At 38.1% G+C, this 22,027-nt stretch overlaps 1 protein-coding gene across 1 annotated transcript in view; it reads left to right on the forward strand.

Annotated features, from left to right (window-relative positions):
* Positions 1 to 22,027, forward strand: part of LOC135161167 (uncharacterized) — a 92,318-nt gene that overhangs the window by 50,555 nt on the left and 19,736 nt on the right. The window contains exon 3 of the mRNA XM_064118483.1: positions 3,033 to 4,151. Within this exon, the coding sequence (XP_063974553.1) occupies positions 3,033 to 4,151 (1,119 nt within the window). The remainder of the gene's footprint in view (positions 1 to 3,032; positions 4,152 to 22,027) is intronic.

Consider the following 22,027-nt stretch of genomic DNA (forward strand, 5'->3'; position numbering starts at 1 on the left):
ACCGTCGGTTGAAACCAGATCCATCCTAGGAAATGCCAGACTTGGCAGTTTCCTGGTTACAACTGCTTATAAAATAAACTTCTGACTAATCAATTAGTTTATTATTAAGATGTCAGATCGTTGCAAGAGTAAGTCGAAGAAAGATTTGTCAACAGGGAGAGGAATAGTCAGTAAAAATTGCATAACTAGCCTCGTAATTCGCAGGTGTCATTTCTCGGTAGTTTTCGTTAATCAGCTGTTATTCGACGCCATTTTGACGTAAGCCCCGGCCCCATGACGAATACCATTACCTTGTTACATGTGAAATTTCACATTTTACGGGGTTTAAAGCCCACCGCCTCACTAAAGCCATCGTACAAACGGAATTAAGAATAGTTCGCTTGATTGAATGTACCGCGTTCCTGTACCGATTGCTGCTTTCTCGCTCCTCCCCCAGTCTCTCAATCTCCCCCTCTGTCTTTCTCCCTATTTCCTCATTTGAACTCCTTTTATTTCATTCTTCCATTTCCTTGTTCTTATTGGGAATCGAGGAACTCAATTACTTGCACCGAAGCGAGAGATCAGGCAGGGATTGACCTTTTTCACGCCAAGGAACGACACCGAGATAACACCGAAAAACCAAGTGGAATCAAACGAAGCATTCGTTGAACTGACGCAGAGAGAAAAAAAAACGTATAAATTTCCAGGATTTATGTGTCTTGAATCACAGCTATGGCGAAGTTATTTTTGCTTCCAAATGAAAGCCTTATATTTGACGGATTTTTCGATTGTGTAATTTCAATTGCAAGTTATTTAGAATATTACAAAACCCGAAACAAAACATTTTCTAAATATTATGTCTGTGTGTATAATATATAATATATAATATAACATACACTTGATATCATATTAGTCATTATTTGATTCGTGATTGTCTTTTACTTTTATACTTCGATTGCTGGAAAGTACAGAATATTATTCTGGCGTCTAAACATCATGATACAGTTACAAAGCTCACGTCATGGTCTTCACTGACAGAAAAATAGAATTATGCTAATCATATTTGTTTTGGACGAACAAATACTCGAAATTTCAATTGAAAAATCCCCTTTCAATTATCAGAAAAATATTTAATTGGCATAATTATATTTTTCTCTTAGTGTTATTACAGTTAAATATTGTAGCGAATTAGCTAATTGTTCACCTGTTTCATACGTTTAGATAATTTCTAAATGCACCCTCCGAGTAGAGCAATGTTAGAGTAGAATAAAATTTCATTTCATATCCTTTAACAGGTTTAAAATGAATAAAACTTTAATTATAGTTATATTACGAGCCAAGAGCCAGGAAAGTCTATTTAAACATTGCTCACTCCTAGGGTCACTGCATATCATGCAACCCTCGAGGGAGTAAATGAATATTGTATATTTACTTGGGACCCGTGAGGGATTGAGAGGATGGTGAAGTTGAGTTTCAAATCTGCTGGGATCTTTCATTCGTTGCGATATTTACATGGAGAAAGTTAGTTGGTGTGGAAAGAATCTCATCCAATTTTTGTACTTTTTAATTGAACGAGTTTTTTTTAACTTATCAGCGCTCTTGAGGCATGACAATTGTTCTCTATACAATTTCATGGAGAGTAAGATCGAATGTCGAGAGAACTTCTGTGGTTCACTTCTTGAAATTCTGGAGTAGCATTTAATGAGTACAAAAGTTGAGAGTTAGACTGGCTACGGTGGTTGTTCATTTGGAACGATTATTTCCGGGTCGATCATGTGATGACTGCGCAAAAAAAATTAATTAAGTATATGGTATCTTCAAAAACCCTTTCAGTGATATTTTATTCGAAATTTTTCCGTCGTTCATAAGAGATTGGGCGTACCTATTGATTATTAGTGTTTTTGCATTACTTAATCAATTCATAGTAGATGCTAAGATGATGGGAATATCAATTTCTTATCCATTTTACAATAAAAAATTGATTATAGTAAAATCAAGTATAAGACATACTGATTTTAAAGATATTTTACACTCATTTCAAGCATATTTAATTCTCAATTTAAGTATATAGATTATACTATATAGTCAAAGTATGTACTGTAACTTAAACTATCTACGTGAAATAGACATAAATTTTTTTCTTTCTCGTAACGAGATTTTTCTCGTTGCGAATTGAAATGCTCTTTAAAGGCTTCTGAATTCTGAAAATAGAAACCGAACGAGACATCTAGAAGTGGTTGACAAAGTCACGACTAGATGGGAAGAACCACGAAACGATGAAAGACCAAAGGCATAGCGGTTATGGGTGAAACCACCACTCCTGATGGGACCTTCAACCGTTACTCGATTTTCGCTATTTTAGAATGCGCTCAGTATGTGTTACCAGAATAGAGGTCGACGTATGTGCTCTCATACTGGGCAGTTCTATAGAATATGCCAGGGTAGCCTACGGACTGAGGCCAAGTGAGAGGACCAAAGCTCCCAGGATTTTGGTCTGGTTGATTGGTAGAGATAGACTAACGAAATGGAAATTCAAGTCAAGTATCCCGAAAAAAAATTCAGGAAATCAAAATCTTATTGAAGGGAAAAATTCAGAATAAATCATATCTCTGAAATGGATTTTCAGAAAAAACTGAACAAAATGGAGAAGTAGTTGTCCAGCTGTCCAATGATAAATAAAAAAAGTATTCAATTATTCAGAGAGTGAGGGTCAGTTATTGACTTACTTCGTATAATATATAATATGATATATAATATAATATATAATATATTCTAAATGACTGAAGAGGATATCGAAGCCACGACTTTGATGACCTTAGCATGTGAATATATATCTATATCATTGGTCATTTAATCGAAAATATCAATGATTTAAATTTTAAACAAATCGAAACAAATCATTGATTATCAAAATTCTGTAAGTTTTTTTAAAATTGGATCTTCCGGAAGTGAGACAAATTTACTGAAGACTCCATTGTATTGTCCGAAGGACAATACACGTTCTCAATGCCAGTACACAAAAAAAAACGAAATTTTCTAATTTTATGTTACAGTCGCAGCAGGGACCACTGGCGCCTCAGAAGAGACAGAGAAATGGAGTATCCCAAGTGGTCGTAGGAATGAAAAATCATCGACCCTCGGTTCGAGAGTCTCACCGAGGCAGAAGGAGCAGGGAAGTGTGACTACGACATCAAGTGATTCTCTCCAGGCTGTGCCAAATCAACTGTCAAAAATGACTATCCGAATAAATCGGTTCAGTTCGATTGTTGATAAGGATAAGACATTATCGGGCGTGTCATCCCCAACTACTTCGCAAATCAGTCAAACAACTCCCGAAAGTAATGAAGGTTCGCCGAGTGAAAATTTTCCTGGAGAAAGGTATGATGTATTGAGTAATATAGATAACGAAATTGAACCAACGATGTCCAGCATCGATTCGGTGGAATCGATTGGAGGGCAAGTGGCGAGGAGAGACCGAGTCCGAGCGGAGCTAACGAGCATCCGCGGTTTCCTTCCCACCGCGAAACCGGCTGATCAGCCGGATGACTCGACAATGAGAGAATTTCCATGGTTAGTACCGGTGGAATCCATGGAACTTAAACCGAGGAAATCGACCCGTTCCATCACAGCGAAATCACAAATGACTGGTAAAAAGCCCTCAAATTCGGGACTCAGGGACATCGTTACAGACAGCACTCCACATGCAGAGAATGCTCCAGTGCCTGGAACCCATATTGAACTAGATTCCCATCCAGTCATCGTGATTGGCCACTTCCCTAAAACTCGAAATTCCCTGGATTCATCTATCGACTCAGGTCAATTTCAACTGGACTTGGATCACGATCAGGTAACGCCTGTTAGAAGTAAGGGCACACTTCCAGTAGAGACAAGTGGGAAAGAGAGGAATGTGGAAGAGCCTCTCAACAAGCCCTCCAGCAAACTCACTTTCTTTCACTCAATACAAGAACATAGAGATCAATGGGATCGGGAAAATCATGATGGTACAACTGTAAGTACAACATCAATTGGCTTTCGTCGACGGTACATGCGGGATACAGAGGAACATTCGTGTGAAAAATTTGAAACCAGTGAAAAGAGAAAGCAGGAATTTTTCAGTCCACATTATCCAGAAAATTATCCAGCATCGATTGATTGCATACGAATACTCGACGGTAAGTGGTCGATCATTATTTCATTAACATGATACAAATTACATTGCATTACACCATGAATCAGAGTGTAGGTTAAATGTTGGCTAATCGATCGGTGGTTTTGCCAAACTCTACAAGTTTCACCTCTTTTACCCCGTTCCATTCTCATCGCTGGTAAATGCGTTTCAATTTTCACCCAACAACTTTTAACCTCATGGCATGTGTTATTCGGCCATGATATGACTAACCCCAGAGGGAAAGGGTGTATTGTGAATAAAAAATTGAACGTGTGTCATTGAGATCGGACTTTAACGATATTGCTTTACATTTTCCAGTTTGTTTCGTTCGCAGTGAACTGACTACCCTCAGTGAATGATAAAAAAAAGATATAACAATTATTGGGAAAGGGAATGGAGATATAGTCCGGACCCGCGAGCTTTTCGATAAATTGAGAGTTCATTTCTGCATTGAAATGTCAGAGTGGCCTGCGAATTACAGCGGTGCTGTTAAATAAAAATTGAAATATCTGGAAACGACTGTAAAAAAAGAAGGAAAACGCTTAGCCAACTGACCACTGAATACTGTTGCCATTCGATAAACATTGGATTTTTATTCTATCAAAGTGTTGTAGAAATCTCCTGAAAATTGAATGTAGAATCCAAATCATTAGGAATAGAATATTTATTTAATGGAACGATATTTGATTAAATTAACTTGATTGTTTACTGTTCACAAAAGTTACTCTTCATTTACGATTTGGTAAAGTCGAATTCCAACTAAAAACGGACGGACTGTTACTTCTCTCAGCTTAAACATAATCATTTTCTCACTCACACACTTTTGAATTATCTCTTAAACTATGCAAACTTGGTCCTAGAAAAGTCACATCACAAAGAGTCATACAGGCAATCGTCAGTCATCAAAGAAATAGCCAAAATCCTAGGGCGGTGGAAAATACCGATATTATTCCCGCTGTCCTTCTCTCTTCGGGCCCTGACTCCTGGCGGGCCCTGGGCCCGCCAGCTCATACTCGTAAATTACATCACCAGGGACATATTGTCCTCCAATTCATCCACACCAAAGGTTTTTTACAACCAAAGAATAAAATAAAATACAATGTACCAATCGTCTAAATCGTCAAACCCACATGTACTGTTCGTCGCAAGTTTCATAATATCGATTATCCTCAGATCAAATGGTTATCGTACCATAAATTATGTTCTACTACCATTTGAAATTCTCCTCAAGCTATTTTTGACACATATTCCATTTTGAGGGAAAATCTAAAATTTCTTTCAAACAGTTAATAATTTCCATTAAATTATTCCGTTTTACTGTATCCAATGTTCTAGAATAGAATCTATAATTCCACAACAATGATTTTTGAGAAAATCTTCATCAAAAAAAAAATTCTATATATGATATAATGCTGTTGGATGTTTCATGAAATAAATAAATAAAAAGCAAAAAGCAATCTCATTCTCTTCTGAGTGTTTATACTTTAAATTGAAAAAACATTTTTATGGGTTGGAATTCTGAGAAGTGTGAGGTAGGGTGTTTAGGTTTGATTTTAAATATCTAGACAAAGTGGAATGAATAGGATTCTTTGAGAGCATGTGACTAAAAAGTTCAGGGTGTTGTTTCCCTTTGTAAATCTAATTAGTCCCTCTGAGGAATCGGTACAGAGCGGATGTCTTCCGAGCACAATTATTTGAGTTACCTAATTAACTAGAGAAATAGTTTCAATTATTTCCGGAATTATTATTTCAAATAACCCATTTCCAATAGATCCTATACATAATATATTCGATATATAATAGTATACTAGGGTGAAAAGTTCTAGTATTTTAATTCAAAATTTTTCGCACTCTATTACCTCATCGAATCTTTCCTTTCAAACCCTTTCGATTCTCGAACGATAAACCCCGAAGCTCCTTAAGCTCCTAACATCATGAGCCTTGAGAAAACCCAGCCAGGTAACTGGTGATTGACATCAATATGAACAGGTCCTTCCACTCCAGCTTGGAGTGGATAGGAAACCGATAAATTTGCAGCGCTCCCAGTGGAACCACCGTACACAGTGTTAGAACATGACTGCCTCAATGTCAAGTAAGAAATCTTCTACTTTCCAACAATCACTCATTCACTCGAAAGTTTTCTGAACCATAAACCCACTGCCCACATATTGGCGTCTCCGGCGCGGACGACGCGCCCTAGCGGTTGGGACCCTGCAGTAACGGGAGAGTGGGAGAGGGGGAATTGATATCTGTCAGCTGACGGGGCCAGCAAGTCCGCAAAAAAGTGTTGGATAATCGTGTCACTGAATCTTTTTCGGCTTTTCCAGAAATAAAAATAAGAACTTTATTTCCTTGCTTCGGAGGACAAAGTTGATAAGACATTCGATCGCGTCCAGTGGTGATTCGTAAGCGAAGCGAGGGGGTCTTACAAACATTTTTAAAGGATATAGAGGGATGATCAGGTGATTGTTGATGAGTGGGGGTAGGAGGAAAGAGGACGTTTGGATGGGAGAATCAGGAAGGGCCTTAAGAATTAGCGTGATTGGGATTGTTCACAAGGATTTATTTGCGAGGAAAATATTGTGATTGAGGATTTTTTATGGAGGTGGGGGTGGGGGGTTTAATAACTATTGGGTTTTACAGGGAGTAGGTTTTGCAGAGGGAAAATGTGTTTTTTATAATAGGAATTTTGGAGTTATGACAGAAGTACGAATTTTTAGACACGTAATTCAGTGACATTTTAGGTGTCATGTGACGTATTAAGAAATTTCGAGTGTGTTACTGGTAGTTGCAGTGAAGAATTACTAGTCGAGGGGTAATTTTATTGAGAATTACCCTGTTTCCCTTCCTCCCTAATCCAAATCCTATTGAATGATTTCTTATGACGTCACAACAATGTGGAACGCTATGAAAATTCCCATCTTTGATGTAAAAGTTGATTTATCTCTCAGTTCAGTTTTTCAGTAATATCTCCGACTCAAAGGACGATCGCGGAATTTTTTTTTATCACTTTTGTAGTCTTTGTCGGATCCTTCTATAAAAAGGATAAAATAAAAAATTCTTCATCTTCCTTTGATTCCGAGATATTCATCAACACCTGATCGATAGTCAAAAGTGACTTCGCTCGGTTCATCCCTCACTTCCAAATGTTAACAGTCACCGAAAGTACCCGAAAACTCCAATTTTTCGGAATTTGGAACTTGAATAGAGATTCCATGAACCCTCGGCTTTTCAATTCAATTCAACCCCACAGTATTGAGTATTCAAGTGCAACTATTGTTCAGTTTCCCAAGAATTTCCAATAACGTTCCAATAAAACGACGATATACCGACTATCGAATGAAAAAAAAATCTGACTCCATAAAATTCGCCTGTCACCATTATCACACTAGCTTAAAATACGATAAAGAATATCTCTCGAAGTAGGTCTCGGTACCTTCCGTAATTTCGTGAATTTCTCATCAATAAAAAAAAAAAAGCCAACGGAGGTTCAGCTGAAGCCCCGGAGGAGCACTCACTGATCGTAGAACGATAGTGAGCGGCTAAACGGAAGTAAAAAAAGTGGTATAAAACGAGAAAAGAAAATTGGCAAACTTCCTCCCAACGACAGCGTAAATCACTCTCCTTCCCTTGAAACTTCCGTACAACATGTACCAACGAGAAAAGAGTGCGGGCAATCGATTTCACCATTACTAAAAATCAGTTGCTTGGTGCTTGAGGTAAATTTACCCATTAGTTAACTATATAATTTAAATAGTGAACCAATACCTGAAGTAAGAATTCGATTGAATTTTTTTCCTTCCGAATCCCAGGTAAGAATCGCCAAACTTCACGCCCGGGCGAACCGTGGGTTAGGCCCGGCTGACCAAGCTTTGGTAATCCTAGACTCCACCAGACTTGGTATCTTAGTCACACCAGAGAAAGCCCAGGCTTGGATCCTTCCCTGATATCAAACCTGGGTACCAAGGTTGTGCCAAGCCTGGGACAAGTCTGGTTCATTCAGTCTTGGTTCATAGCGTCTCGACCAGTCCTGGGCCCAGACTGACGAACTGGCTGAAATTTATTTCTTTTTAACTGGTCGGTATGCTGATTTTACTTACACGTGAAACCAAAGGGTGGCATCGTCCTATGGTATTATGTCTAATTGTTAACCCCATATTGTTACATAAGTGTTAAGTAAGTTTTCGAATGACACAGGGTATCTGGTTCATTTGTAATTTATCTGGATATGTTGAGTACTATAAACTGTTTGCATAAACATATTTACACCCGATAAATTGTTATTCATTATTGCGCCAGTCGAGGAAACTCCAATACAAACTACATCCTAACCTTGGCCAAGCCTCGGCATTTTTTAATATATGAGCCTGGAACGGCGCTGGTTCGAAGGTCCCGACCAGCCTTAATAAGTTAGCTTGGGCCAGCCCTCGATACCAGGCCTGGCCCCACGTTACATTCCAATGCTCATCCACTATTGATTCAGTCTTGCCATTTTTGATTAGTGACCAGTGTCTTTTTGTATAGAAATGGATAGGACGAATGGCAAAAATGGCTTAAGGGCGAAAGCCAGTTCAGAAGGGTTCCTTTCTGTGTGAACTGTCTCCCTAGACATTTTTACATTTCCTGTCAAATCAAAATTGACCATAACTGATCAGCCTTCCATTCATATCGAATGATTCATTTGGATGAAGACCCCACCGATCAACTGAATCGCTCGGGAACTGTTAACGAATATTAAATTCCTCCTTAACATCAACCATATTCTTCTGTCCGTGTACAATCCCACCGAAAAGCAGGTAAAATATCTACCTAAATCCACTGTGATAAATTCACAAATTTTTCACGAATTCACGAATTTTCCCGAAGATATTCATGAGAATTCAGTGAGCAGAAACCTAAAGGGATTGTGAAAGATCAACGATAACTCCTTACAAATTTATCCAAATAACGGAGCAGTTGGCTCTCGTTCCAATTGAACTCAGGGTCGACGTGCTCCACTATTGAAACTCGGACACGGGGTCTCTTCAAATTCTAATAATAACCACATCATTTGTGTTGCCCGACGTGTCTGTCGTCTACATTAATTTTCTGCGTATATTTCATTTCGAATTCACACTGAACTTTTTCGAGCTAGAATCGAGTGAGCGATGAATTTACACACTAGTTAGTAAAGTTATTTAATAATACGAAAATCATAAAGATCGTAAATTTATTAGCAAGATAATTTCTGCCGAGATGAATGATTACTATTATATTTTCAACAATCAACTGTTGCTGCAATTGACGCTTTCGTAGATGTACTCAATTATCGATCGATATATCGATGAAAATTGATACCACTACTGAACATGTGATGTTCTTGAACATTATTATTTTTTATGGTTATTCTTGATAAAGTAATTTGAAATTCGTCTAAAATTATTCGTCAAATCACGTGTGAAACACTCATAAACAAATTGGGATGTTCAATAATTATTTTGATTTAGTATTGTTCTATTGAAAAATATTAGAACAATAAGTTTACAATTATCGTAGCTTAATGATGGCCTAAAAAAGCTGACAAAAAACGTTACACGATTTTTGATTAAAAGACATTTGTTGGTCAGCTGTATAAAACGATTTCATTGCTATAATTAATGAAGCGACGATTTCGAAAAAAACAATTTAATGTGTAAAATCATATAACATGAATCAGTCACACTAATACGCTATAACTTCATAAATAGCATTAGCTTTTAAAATACGTTACTCTCGAATATTTCTGGAAATCTTGATAATATGAGTATTTACGTGCCCAAATTTCGTTGTACCTATGAATTTGTGTCAGACCATTTGTGGATAAGACCTGATAGAGTCTTATTCTGGTCACTCTATTTATATTTACTCATATATATGGACTTTCGTCAAATTTTCTTAATTCATGAAAGAGGAAAAAAACATCTCAAGTTTCTTGAAAATTCCCGAGATTCAATTTTTTTTGGTTATTAAGATGTTTTGACGAATTTTTAAAAACAAATTTGTGAAACCAAAAATTTTTGAACATTCTCCACTTCTTACCCAATAACGTAATTAAAAATGTAATTTCTATTCAAGTTTCCTCGTTATTTACATTGTATCGTTTCTAGGTAGACACCAATGTCTTATACCACTCCAAACGTTCACCAATCGTACCATAGAATTCGCTGCGGATCAAGTCATCGAATAACAGAATGTGATAATAAGAAGATTTCCATTGAAATTGTATCTCCACCATCTGTGCCCTTTTCAACGTCTCATTGTCTTTTGGGTTAATGGAGATTCCGAGATATCACATCAGCCGTGATTAGAGAATTTAAGATCAGCACGTGCGTTCCGATTCCAGAAATGGATAATGGGATTGTGGTCGGGAAAGGGACCATATGAGAGTGCTTCAGAGGCATTACACGTCGTTGAATCACTTGAACTCTTAAATTGAATAAATCTGTGGCTTTTTCCTCTCCTGAATCTGTGGAAATGTCCCATCAGTAAAGCTTGCGTAAAACGATAAACATTTGATCAAAAGCTGACATTGATCTAAAGAATTTCATTGTTGAATATGTGGACAAACTGCGTTGTCAGTATGACCCTTATTAGCGTAATTGAATTACATTCGCCAAGTGAATGAACTATAAACAATCAATGTATTATTTAAGAATCGGTCAAGTCTGGGCAGATCAAACCTGAGGCGAATTCCGACGAGTACAAAAATCGTAGACTCTGCCATCAGTAAAATGCATCAGTTGATAAGATTAAACAACAAACAATAACCTAAATACGGATAAATTATTGTTGGGATTTATACTTTGAGCCTAGACCTAAGATACTAGTAAGTACCCCCTATGCTGGGCACAACAGGTTCTACACTCAAACATAATGTAATTCTACCAATCAACTTCTATTTTGACAAGAAAGTGAAGCGGGTTTTGGAATGAAAGTTTGGCCACGAGGTTGTTTGAAATAAATAGGATTGGCAAATATTTATTCTTTCTCAATGTGCGCTCTTCAAATTGACTCCTCAATCGCGAGGGACTTCAGCTAGAAGAGAGAAATGTGTTTGTTGAAAATCAGTACTCGACGACTTGTTCTACTTTATGAATTTTTTAGGTGATTCGACCTCGTAACGCATATCACAACCTCCATAAAAGGCCTTGAAAGTACAATATAATCATGGAAACCAAATCATTCAAAATGGTACCTCACTGAGTCCTGAATCCCATTAAATATTTTTGATAATTAAACACCTTTTGTGGATTTGGGAAATTGACCATTGAGGGGCAGTCTCTCCTGCTGTGAGGTCCTACATATCTGGGCGTATGCCATGGACTACCTCCCCCAGGTTTCCCGTCGGCGCAATGTCGGCACTTTGGAAAAAGTGATGCCGTCGTAGCGAAAAGTCCTCCAGCTTGTTGGCATATCTGAATTTTTCCAAGACCGAAGAGACTCTCCAGGGGTTTCATGGAGTTGTCTGAAAGTCATAACCCACGAGGTTGTTTTCATTCGACACCAGACCATCTGCCGACGTTCCAGAACCCGAAGAAGATACGCCGCGATGACTCAATCGGTAACTGGCGGCTGATAGTGTCTACGATCGTAATGTGGACAACAGTGTTCCACTAACAGAGTTCAGATTTGGAATGGCCCCGGGTTGAAGTATCTGGAGGGTGAATGAACATGCGATGAGTCACAAGATTCTCCCGCAAAGAACATGAATTTGGTTTCTTGACGGGAACTGTACTGAGACGTACTCTGCACGAGTTGTAAGGGCTGGTGAGGACTGTGACGCAATACCCCTCATGGATTTTGCGCACTATATCGTGTTATCCTGACGTTAGCTGGGCAATCCATTGTTCAGTCAGGAAGTCCTCTGGCTAGAGGCGAGACTGCTTCAGAGCCGGGTTCTCATTGAATCTCCCGTACAGGTTTGGCTGGCGCCCAACACATCAGCGACAGAGACGGAACCAAAAATAGTTTGGATTTTTCGTCGGTAAAGAACTCGGAAAAATGTACTTATTGTCTTCATTCAGATTTAACTATTAGTTATTATTCAAAATCTGGCGGTCAAATGTCCCCCAGCATCAACCAATTGCCTTTGACCAACGCAACGAGAGGTCACGAGGGTCTTCGGGGTCGTTACGGTGGTCAGTACACCATCGAAGATCATCGGTAACGCTGAAGAGGCCGAAATTCCTCGCGTTCTTCGGTGATGCCAATGACCTTTTGATGATTTTCACTAGCTTCGAATCAAACAAAACTTCCTCGTAGAGCCAAACGAAAGGTTATAAAAAAATTTATTGACAGAATCAATAGGTTTGGGGTCGATGTGGACAGTTTGATTGTTATGGATTATTCTATTTATTATATATGGATTATTATATGCTATTATTATACTCATTTCAAGTATGTAATTATACTCATTGTAAGTACAACGTATGTGCTTCAATCAAGTATACAATATACTTGCTTCAAGTGTATTTTTTTGATGTTATTGAAATACTTATCAATAGACTGGTTGCGATTACCATCTTCGTATAATTGTATAAGTGTCACCATCAGTCAACAAATTATTACACTGAACTGTTTCCATATAAATTTATTAGATGAGTTTATTGCACCCTAATATGTACTACAAACATTAATGTTTGTTTCTTCCTTTATTATTCAATATTGCTCATTTGCACCGGGGTTGACCTCTGGTGCTTGCCTGATACTCAATTATCAATGGTTTCGGTATCTGGATGCCAATGCACTGGACGTCATTACCCCCCCTGCGCGCAATAGTCATTAACTGAACCGAGCAAACATGAATTATTCACATTCCGTAGACGCTACCGTAAAAATTTAAACTTACATGCATAATGGTAACGCTAATATTGAATGTTAGATTTCGATGCGACGTCGCACTTATTCATTGAAACGAACCATTCCTTAATTAGTAACGAATATTCATTTAGTCATATTCAACTCTGTCTGTCATTAGCATTGTAATGTCGAAATTTTTATGTAAGATTTATCCACGAATTAACTTATATAAAATCAATTTGGAATTGTAAAATCAACAAGTTGTAATACATCTCCTCATTTGAATGCCGACGTACACTTGAAAGATACTGAAGTTAGGATGGGCATTGCGAGTTTGTTTGTGGCGATTTGGGTGCGAGTATTAAATTATAACTCGGTATCGTATTACTGAAATGAAGGTGTATATTTATTGGTGCGATGTGTTTACATCGAATGAATGTATTAGACTCGCTGTGGTGCCGTGTAGCGTAGCAGTTTAAATACCTTCGTTTATCGATGCTTCGAGAATTGTTCTGGAATTTCGTGACGGACAAGGATAGATAATATTTGAATTGGGATGTGGGTAAAAGTAGATAAATAAATGTAGCAACACAATCAATTATTATTGACAATGGGTTATTTGCAATAATAATTCTGGAAATAATTGAAACTATTTCTCTACTTTGTTATGTAACTAAAATAATTGTGCTTGGAAGACACATCCGCTCTGTATCGATTCCTTAGAGGAACTAACTACATTTATAAAGGGAAACAACAACCTGAATCTTTCAGTCTCATGCTCTCAAAGAGTTCTATTCCTTCCACTTTGCCTACGTACTTAAAATCAAACCTAAACACCACACCTCACACTTCTCAGGATTCCAGTCCATAAAAATGTTGTTCAATTTAAAGTATAAACACTCAGAAGAGAATGAGATTGATTTTTGCTTTCTATTTATTTATTTCATGAAAAATCCAACAATTACTTTAACTTGAACGCTTTATTATTGACACGAGGAAGGCACGACTGAACTGGGGGACCGGTATCCAGAGACTAACTTCTTACTATTTGAAAAACCTTTACTCAGAGAAAAAACAAGAGAATGTTTATGACTCCAGAGGAAAGAGTTTCCTTTGAATACCACATGTGGTAAGGATTGCATAGTTCTCAAGTTCGGAGCACAACAGATCATAAATTAGTACTTTTCTGGAGACTCTTTCAAACACATTATAAACCTTGTCGAGTGATTTTTGAAGATAAACAGAAGGGCTGTACGTGTTCTAATTTTCCAAAAATTTGTCTCGAATTCCGGCATTCAGAATATTCACGATTCTGGGAAAATCAACTAAAGATATGAATCTATTATAGCTCGCCCCCAATTTTTTTCCGGCCCTTTCGCCCCTATACCGTACACTTGCAACTCTGAATTACACTGTACCGTATTCACACTCCTACAGAACAGCGGACTTGGTATGGGGAACCGGCACAGGAAAAACCGATACTGGCACAGGTGCCTCTGTCCTACCGACAGTCTCTCGGTCGTCGGAACCTCAGCTTGTAAATAATCCGGATCCACTGAGATTTGAACTCACAACCTTCCGCACACTAGGCTAGCGCCTGGTCGCTTCGGCTACCAACGTCGGCACATACATTCAGAGTTGAAACATCTTTTTAGCCGATGTCGTACTGGGCATCTCAATTGTTTCTTCATCATTGACTCTTTCCACAAAATCCCTCAAATTAAAGGACTATCATTTTTGCTCAGTTCGTGTTCAAGTAACATATGATGAGTAATAAACTGCAAATTTTCTAAAAATAGATCTTATTTGTGAACCATTGAAATAAGGAAGACAGTCTCGGCGGAGGAACGTTGTAATTGGTCAGCTTTGAAGTTGAATAACTTGATGGGGGTGTATAATACATCAGAGTTGAAGAGAAATTTCCCACCCCCAATTGCAATCTTTTCCACCCTCAACTGCGCAGCTTCAGAACACCGTATGTGTATCCAATGAAAAGCCAGAAGTTTCCAACATCCTGATTACACCAAAAGGTTTCCAAGAAAATCCACATTTCCAGGTATTTGTTAGTATTCTAGACTTGTATTCAGGCTGGTTTTCATTAAGAATTATTTCACGAATCACTAGTAATTGAGATTCTATTGCTTCTTCGTCCTTTGACACAACTTCTTTGCACCGTAGCCTCATCTCTTTGATAAAAATACGCGGTTAATAAATTTTCCGTGGCGCTTATTAATTGCACCCATGGAAACTTTTTAATTGCTCACTCGCAACGACGTTAACATAGTTAGCACGAGGTAGTGACTCATTCCGGCTTCTGCAGAAAGGAAAGAACAGGTCAAGTCGACCGGTTCCAATAATGAGATCACAGTTCAGCGGATACTTGATGGTTACGATGCTGCTGCGATTGAATATTCATCCAGTGACTGTGCAAAATTGAAGGTGGAATTGAATATAGTTCGTTAGATTTTGCATAACCCAAATGATAATTGCATCGAACTTCATTACTCGGTTTTATTTACGGATATGAAATTAGTGAAGAGATTAATTTAATACGAAATGGTTTGTTTTATTGATCATCTGGGCCTTAATGTTGGCATTCAGTTACTTTTCCATTCACACGTAGGAAAATAATCAGTAAAAAATACAAGCACTAGCACAAAATACAGAAAATTTTCCGATCCCTTCAGAATTATTTCCTTCTGTTCCTACAATAACTATCAAGAAATGACACCCGCTGACTGATTGCATGACTAGTTCCGAAATTTTTACTGACTATTTCTCTTCGTCCAATGAAAGACCGAAGTGCAAACTCACCGCAAAAGCTGCCCTCACCATTCTTCACTAACACATTCTCCCCAAGGATCGCTCGTTAAGTTTGATTACAAAGTTGCCCCTGCAGTGGAATCAAAATTACTCAATTTCGTATTCGAGCATTTCCCTCATGAAGATTCAGGCTAACTTTTACCCCCCAGTTGTCTTGCCATTTTTCTCTCCTCGAGACGTTATTTTATTAACCAACTGTCTTCAAAGGTAAATTCATCCAACTTTCAGCATTTCTCCTTTTGTTTTGCACTTGTATACACGGTGTGAAAGTTTCACAATTAAGAGAGAGTAATTCAATATCATTAGAATGTTGAAAGAAGTCATCGTGAAACCCGATCGCTCTTGTTAACAATAAATTTCGGGACGATTACATTCAGGTAATTGTGGACACTTGGGATAAAGTTTTGGGTGGAGAATTGACAATGGGTTTGGTTGACTGTCAAATGATCTAACAAGTATATATCTTGTCTTTGAGAATGCCCTCCCGACCAGTATCTGGGAGGCAACGTAACCGTCAAAAGTCGTCTATCGACGACAAAGTTTCTCGTTCAACCAACTCCACTGAGCCGATGTCACTTCCGGTTGTACACGAACGCTGTTGAATAGAGTTTCTGCTAAGTTTCTCCGCATTTCTCATGAAACGCATGACGTCTGGACCTTGGCCCTGTCTGGAGTAGAGAGGGAGGGTTTCGTCTACGACTAAAAACCATTCACTGACGTTTCCGGTGACGACAATTCCACCAGACCTATCCTTCCTTCAAACACCCACGTATGTATCAAACTTTTCGCTGATTATGACGGCACGTACAGTTTCGTGGTAACTGTGAGTTAATGCGGGTTTAATTGTCGTCGTTTGTGAAGTTAAACTGGCTCAAATTGCTTTAGAATTTTCGTCTATTCTATGTTCTTTTCGTTCGCGTTTCTATATTGGAATTGAGACCCAATAACTTTCCAGGTGTGAATAAACGATGGAACAAAAATGGGATATGGCTTCATTGAGAATTGAACCAGGAATAAGTTAAAATTTTGTCGAGCAATATTTTGACATAATAGTGTGCATTCGAAATTGAAATATGATCCGAAACGCGATCGGGAGGCATCGGTACACCTCGTCAAAACTACCTGGGAAGAAATTTTTAGTAGTTTATAAAATACGACCACAGTAAAAACTGCTATGAAACATTGCACGATAAGACCATACGTCATTTATTTAAAAATTTCATATGTGACGTAGTAAAAAGTTCAAAAGTGATATAATTTAAATTTAAGAAAATGTGATTATTTTTTTACGATTCAACATCATATTTTTCATTTTAGTTCGCAGTATAAACGTAGACAGGCCAGTTTAATTTTGTTTTTGAAAAATCATTGGAATTCTGGAGCATTCAAGAAAATCGTCATCTGTCAACCCGTATGGTAACGAAAAATATTGAATAATTTACTGCTCATTAATTATTTCAAGTGAGAATCTCGAATTACTGGTTCAACTATAGTTGACAAAAATCCTCAACATTTTGTCGGACGGAATCAATTATCATTTATGGGTCGACTTGTTTTACATTTGTACACTTGAAATTGATTTGTGAAGTGAGATTTAACCTTTCAGCATTCCGTGTTTAATGGTTCTTGCATATCGGAAAATTCCATTGTGTGTCGTGACCACACGGCATGACCCGAGTATGGCCGGGTTTAGTCCCACCGACGCCATGAATCACTATCCAAAACGGAACTCACCAGTGTTCCCAGTGAATGGAGTCATGCGGTGGTGTCTCTGTCAACTTCCTATTTCGCAGCGAGTGATTTCTGTCTCTTCGATGAATACAGATCATGTCGAGGCGTAGAAATCATGACATTTATAAATCCTTGGGAGTTAATTTGACTCTGCGGTAAATGGAGGGGATGAGCTTTGATAAGGGGGTGGGCGACGAGGGGGGAGGATTGAATGAGTCGAAATAAAATCGTATGATCTCGCTATTGAATGCATTCACACTCCTGTTCGTTGCTCCGAGTGGTGATGAGGGCGCAGACCGTGAAAAAAAATTTCATTAAAAATTTCCGCTACTTTCTTGGGAGATACTCCTTGAGGATGGCCGTTATTACGGGTTCAATGATAAATACAAATATACTTTTCCAAAAAATTAGTCAATAAATCCGAATTTACATTTACGTTATAAGCAATTGATTCAGAAACTTATTCATGTAAATTAGTCCTGCATGATGACGAGAATAGTGAAGTTTAACGTTGAAGGGATTTCCAGTTCTTCGTAGCTTATTGATTGAAAGAATATCCCTTGATTATGGTTAATGAAAATTATTAATCAGTTCTCATGCAGACATTTATTTCCTTGAGAAAAGTCTTTATTTTGAAAAAAATATATTTATTCGATTGAGTCATTCATAAACAAAATTTCCTCTTAATTCCATCACTCTCATTCCTCTTGAAGATGATGGTGTACCACAGAATCTTCCATGAAGTCCATCAATGCTTTTGATTGCTTTCTACATTTCTTCTTCCATGACGAAGAATTTTCATTTTTTATATTTCGATAATTATTCAATGACTTTACTGAGGGTCATCATTAATATCATGTCATGATCCTCTTCCCTACCACCACAATATCTTAATTTAAACCTAATAAAGATTGTCTTACTAATGACGTAACCAGGGAAATTCGACATTAGAAAAATCAATGTTATTCTATTTCTACACTATTTCCTGTATTTTCCGTTATCTCCCATCGGGTTTTCCATAACTCATTCAATTTATCCTATTCATTCATATAGATATGTAGAAACGCAAATTTCCGACCTTCTCTCTACTAAACTTCCTTCGTAAACACTGTGCCCTCATTCTCCACTCGTCCAAAGCTGTTTCACCCAGTCTCCATTCCACTCCTCACTGTTTCCTCCATCGTTATTATCCCCATTGTTTTCTGTTCTATCAAATGTACTTCAAACAATTACTACAATCCACTGAGTGATTATTGCATGGACCCTAAGCATTGCCCTTTCACGAGTGTACTCAGTGTCAATGAGACAGAAGCATTTGTACTCAACAACGACAGAGTGAATTTTCATAGGGAACCCATGAGATCCCCAGGGCAGTTTGCTGAGCTTATAGATTACCGTATATCGCTCGTGAATCTGTTTGAACGATCGACTACAACTCGTCATTGTAACGGTAATCCTTTGAAATTACCCACAAACAAATAATTCCACTACTAATTCTCCTATCCATTAATTCCGATTCAAAAATACCATCGTGATTTTTTCTCTGGCCAATTGTCCCAAAAATCAACTGCTCCAAAAGTCCCTCAAGTCCGATTTGTAAAAATAATGATGGAAGTCAGGAAAAATTCAAATCCTAAGAGTCAAACTTTTGTGATATATTAATTGTAGGCAACTTTTGTGCCTTTAATGTTTAATAATAACAATAATAATAGTAATAAAAATAATAATAAATCGGTAAAAACACAACCATTGACAATCGAAAACGAGAAATTTCCAGTATATCACGATCCGTCACCTCTCCCCCTCCTTCGATGACTAGAATAACCACTCACCAATCGCTTCAAGTGCTTCTCCACCTCAACCTAACCCTGGCATCTTCTAGTGCCGACATCGCTGCCAAGGTTAACCCAAGTGGAAATTTCGTCGGTTTAAAATCATTTACTAATCAGGTAGAACCGACATGTACGTTGGTAATAGATGAGCTTCAACCTACAGGGAATCTATCTAAATGTAACCCAGTTACCTGATACGGTACGAGTACGTAGTAACCGATCAATAACTCGAGTTCCCTGACGGATCGTTTGATGGCTAATCAATGGTTAGTCGATTGGATATCGAACTCTCTGTTCTTTCTCCCTATGAAATTATTGTTTATGTTTATATAAATACTCGGGCGGAACTTCGGCACCATCCACGTTGATTCGTTTTTGTGCCCGTAATTTCTCTTTTAATTAATTCTATGAACTTAACTTAATAATCCAATGATGGAGAATAACATTCTGTGAAAATCAAATAAAATCAATTGGTTATGGATTTTACAATTGAATATGGAAAATACTTGAAATAAGTGTAATCATATACTTATGTTTCAGTCGGTTTAGTCGACTACTTTTTCGATACCTTTCACATACGTATTTTTTCTTTATAAAAGCAGAACCAGCTATTCACTCAGTGCCTTTGAAATAGCTTTGGAAATAATATAAACATCCAGTTGAACTCTGGGTATCACAAAAAAATTGTGAATACTCTCCGCCAGAATGGTTTTCAAGCATCGTTTAACTTCAAACCGTATTCCTGAAGCAGACCGGTGCAGCCGTAAAGACGTAGATAGTCGAGTGATGTGTTTTCTGAACGAATGCTGGCGCATTTCCAACTATCGATAGTAAGTAAAAATCATTAATTACACCCGAAAAGAGGTAAGAAACACTTCAAAGGGAAAGACAGTCAAGAACTTGAGAATGATCTCGTGTGTAGTCACTTCTTGAAAATTCGCTGATGGGTTTACGACGGGTAGACGTCAATGAGTCCAGAGCAGCCAATCTATGGAATTACAAATTTTAAATACAAGGTCTTGTGCTGGAGTCAGATATCCGAAATCGTTCCAGTCTTCCTTGAGTTCGAATAACGCCGGACTTGAAGTGTTACTATAAAATCATAGAGAGTGATTTGCATGGAATGGTGACCGAGGTTATATAATCCCATCTGACGATGCTAGGAATCTCTCGTTATGGGGAAGGACGAGAGCCCAGTAAATTCTAACGATCGAGGGATGAATAATTGTGGGGAGTGGACGCGTGGAGACACCGGAATTAATTTGCTTTTGTACTTTCCATGGTAAGAATGGATTATGGGAAGAAGGTGTTCAGGCCATCAACTGAGAGTGTAAAATTATCAATCGGAATTGGAGATCAAGCAGGACGTACTCCCTGTCAACCGGAAAATCATAACCAGAACTGAGGCTTTATTTTCAACGTTCGACTAGGGTTTGATCCGACGGTCTAATTGAGGACTTGATAGCAACATGTCAATGAAGGCCTTATGCAAGTCGTATATGAAAAAAAACCCATCGGGTTATGGTTTTCGGAGAAATCCACGAAACCCCCGGAGGGTCTCTTCGGTCTTGGAAAAATCCAGATCTGCCAACAAGCTGAGGACGCTTCGCTACGATGGCACGACTTTTTCCGACGCACCGACAGCGCACCCACACGGCACCTCGCGGAGGTAGTCCATGGCATACGCCCAGATATGTAGAACTTCACAGCAGTGAAAACTGCCCCTCAATGGTCCATTCCCCAAATTCACAAAAGATATGTTATTATCAATAATATCTAATGGGATTCAGGACTCAGCGAGGCACCATTTTTAATGATTTGGTTTCCATGATTATAATAACATTCTCAATGCTCCGTAACGGAATCCATGAAATTCAGTATATTTTCAAGATCTTTTGTGGAGATTGTGACTGTGGTAGAGGGGAGGGGGCGTCATTTTGCTTCCCCCCATAAAGTCGGGAAGCCCACTGACGGATTACACGAAGCATTGTTATATTATAAAGTACATTTTGCAAAAGTCAGAAGGCACTCAGGTGTTGGAGCTTGGAATTTTCCAAAATCTTCTTCATTTTTTGGATTTTGAGGTCTGCACCTCTATTATAGCACCGAAATAAAGGTACTATGGCCGCTCGAGATTTCCCAAAAATTTGAACTCATTTGAACATTTGTCAATTGAAATCCAAATTCACCATATGCATATAACCACATGGTCCTCAAGTTTTGTATTTTTCAAATGATTTTACATAATTTCTAAGCATAATTACAGAATCCCATCACACAACGATTTCCATGTTTCCATTCAGAAGCAACAGTAACAGATATCTCTATTCAGATATGATGAGTTCCTTACTTGTTGATGAGGCAGCTCTTCAACAAGTTGGGAACACGCGTTACGCTTCTAATCAAAATTGCACGGGCGCACAAATGTCAATAATTAATGCAGCGATACCTTCGGGTGATACGTTATGACTGATTACCATAATTATTCGTGACCGGAGGGTGCAAATCACGTTCGAAAATAAATCAATGGGGAAAACGAAGGACATGGGATGACCTCATTTAGGCAGAGCTATTATTCATCGCTCGATCAATCGATCGATCGTTGACGTTCCCCAGCACGTATCCATTCACTCGCTGCGCAGGCATTCCTAAGTGTCATAGAACGGACATACATACA

Source organism: Diachasmimorpha longicaudata, chromosome 4 (genome assembly GCF_034640455.1).
Source record: "Diachasmimorpha longicaudata isolate KC_UGA_2023 chromosome 4, iyDiaLong2, whole genome shotgun sequence".
Classification (NCBI taxonomy): domain Eukaryota; kingdom Metazoa; phylum Arthropoda; class Insecta; order Hymenoptera; family Braconidae; genus Diachasmimorpha; species Diachasmimorpha longicaudata.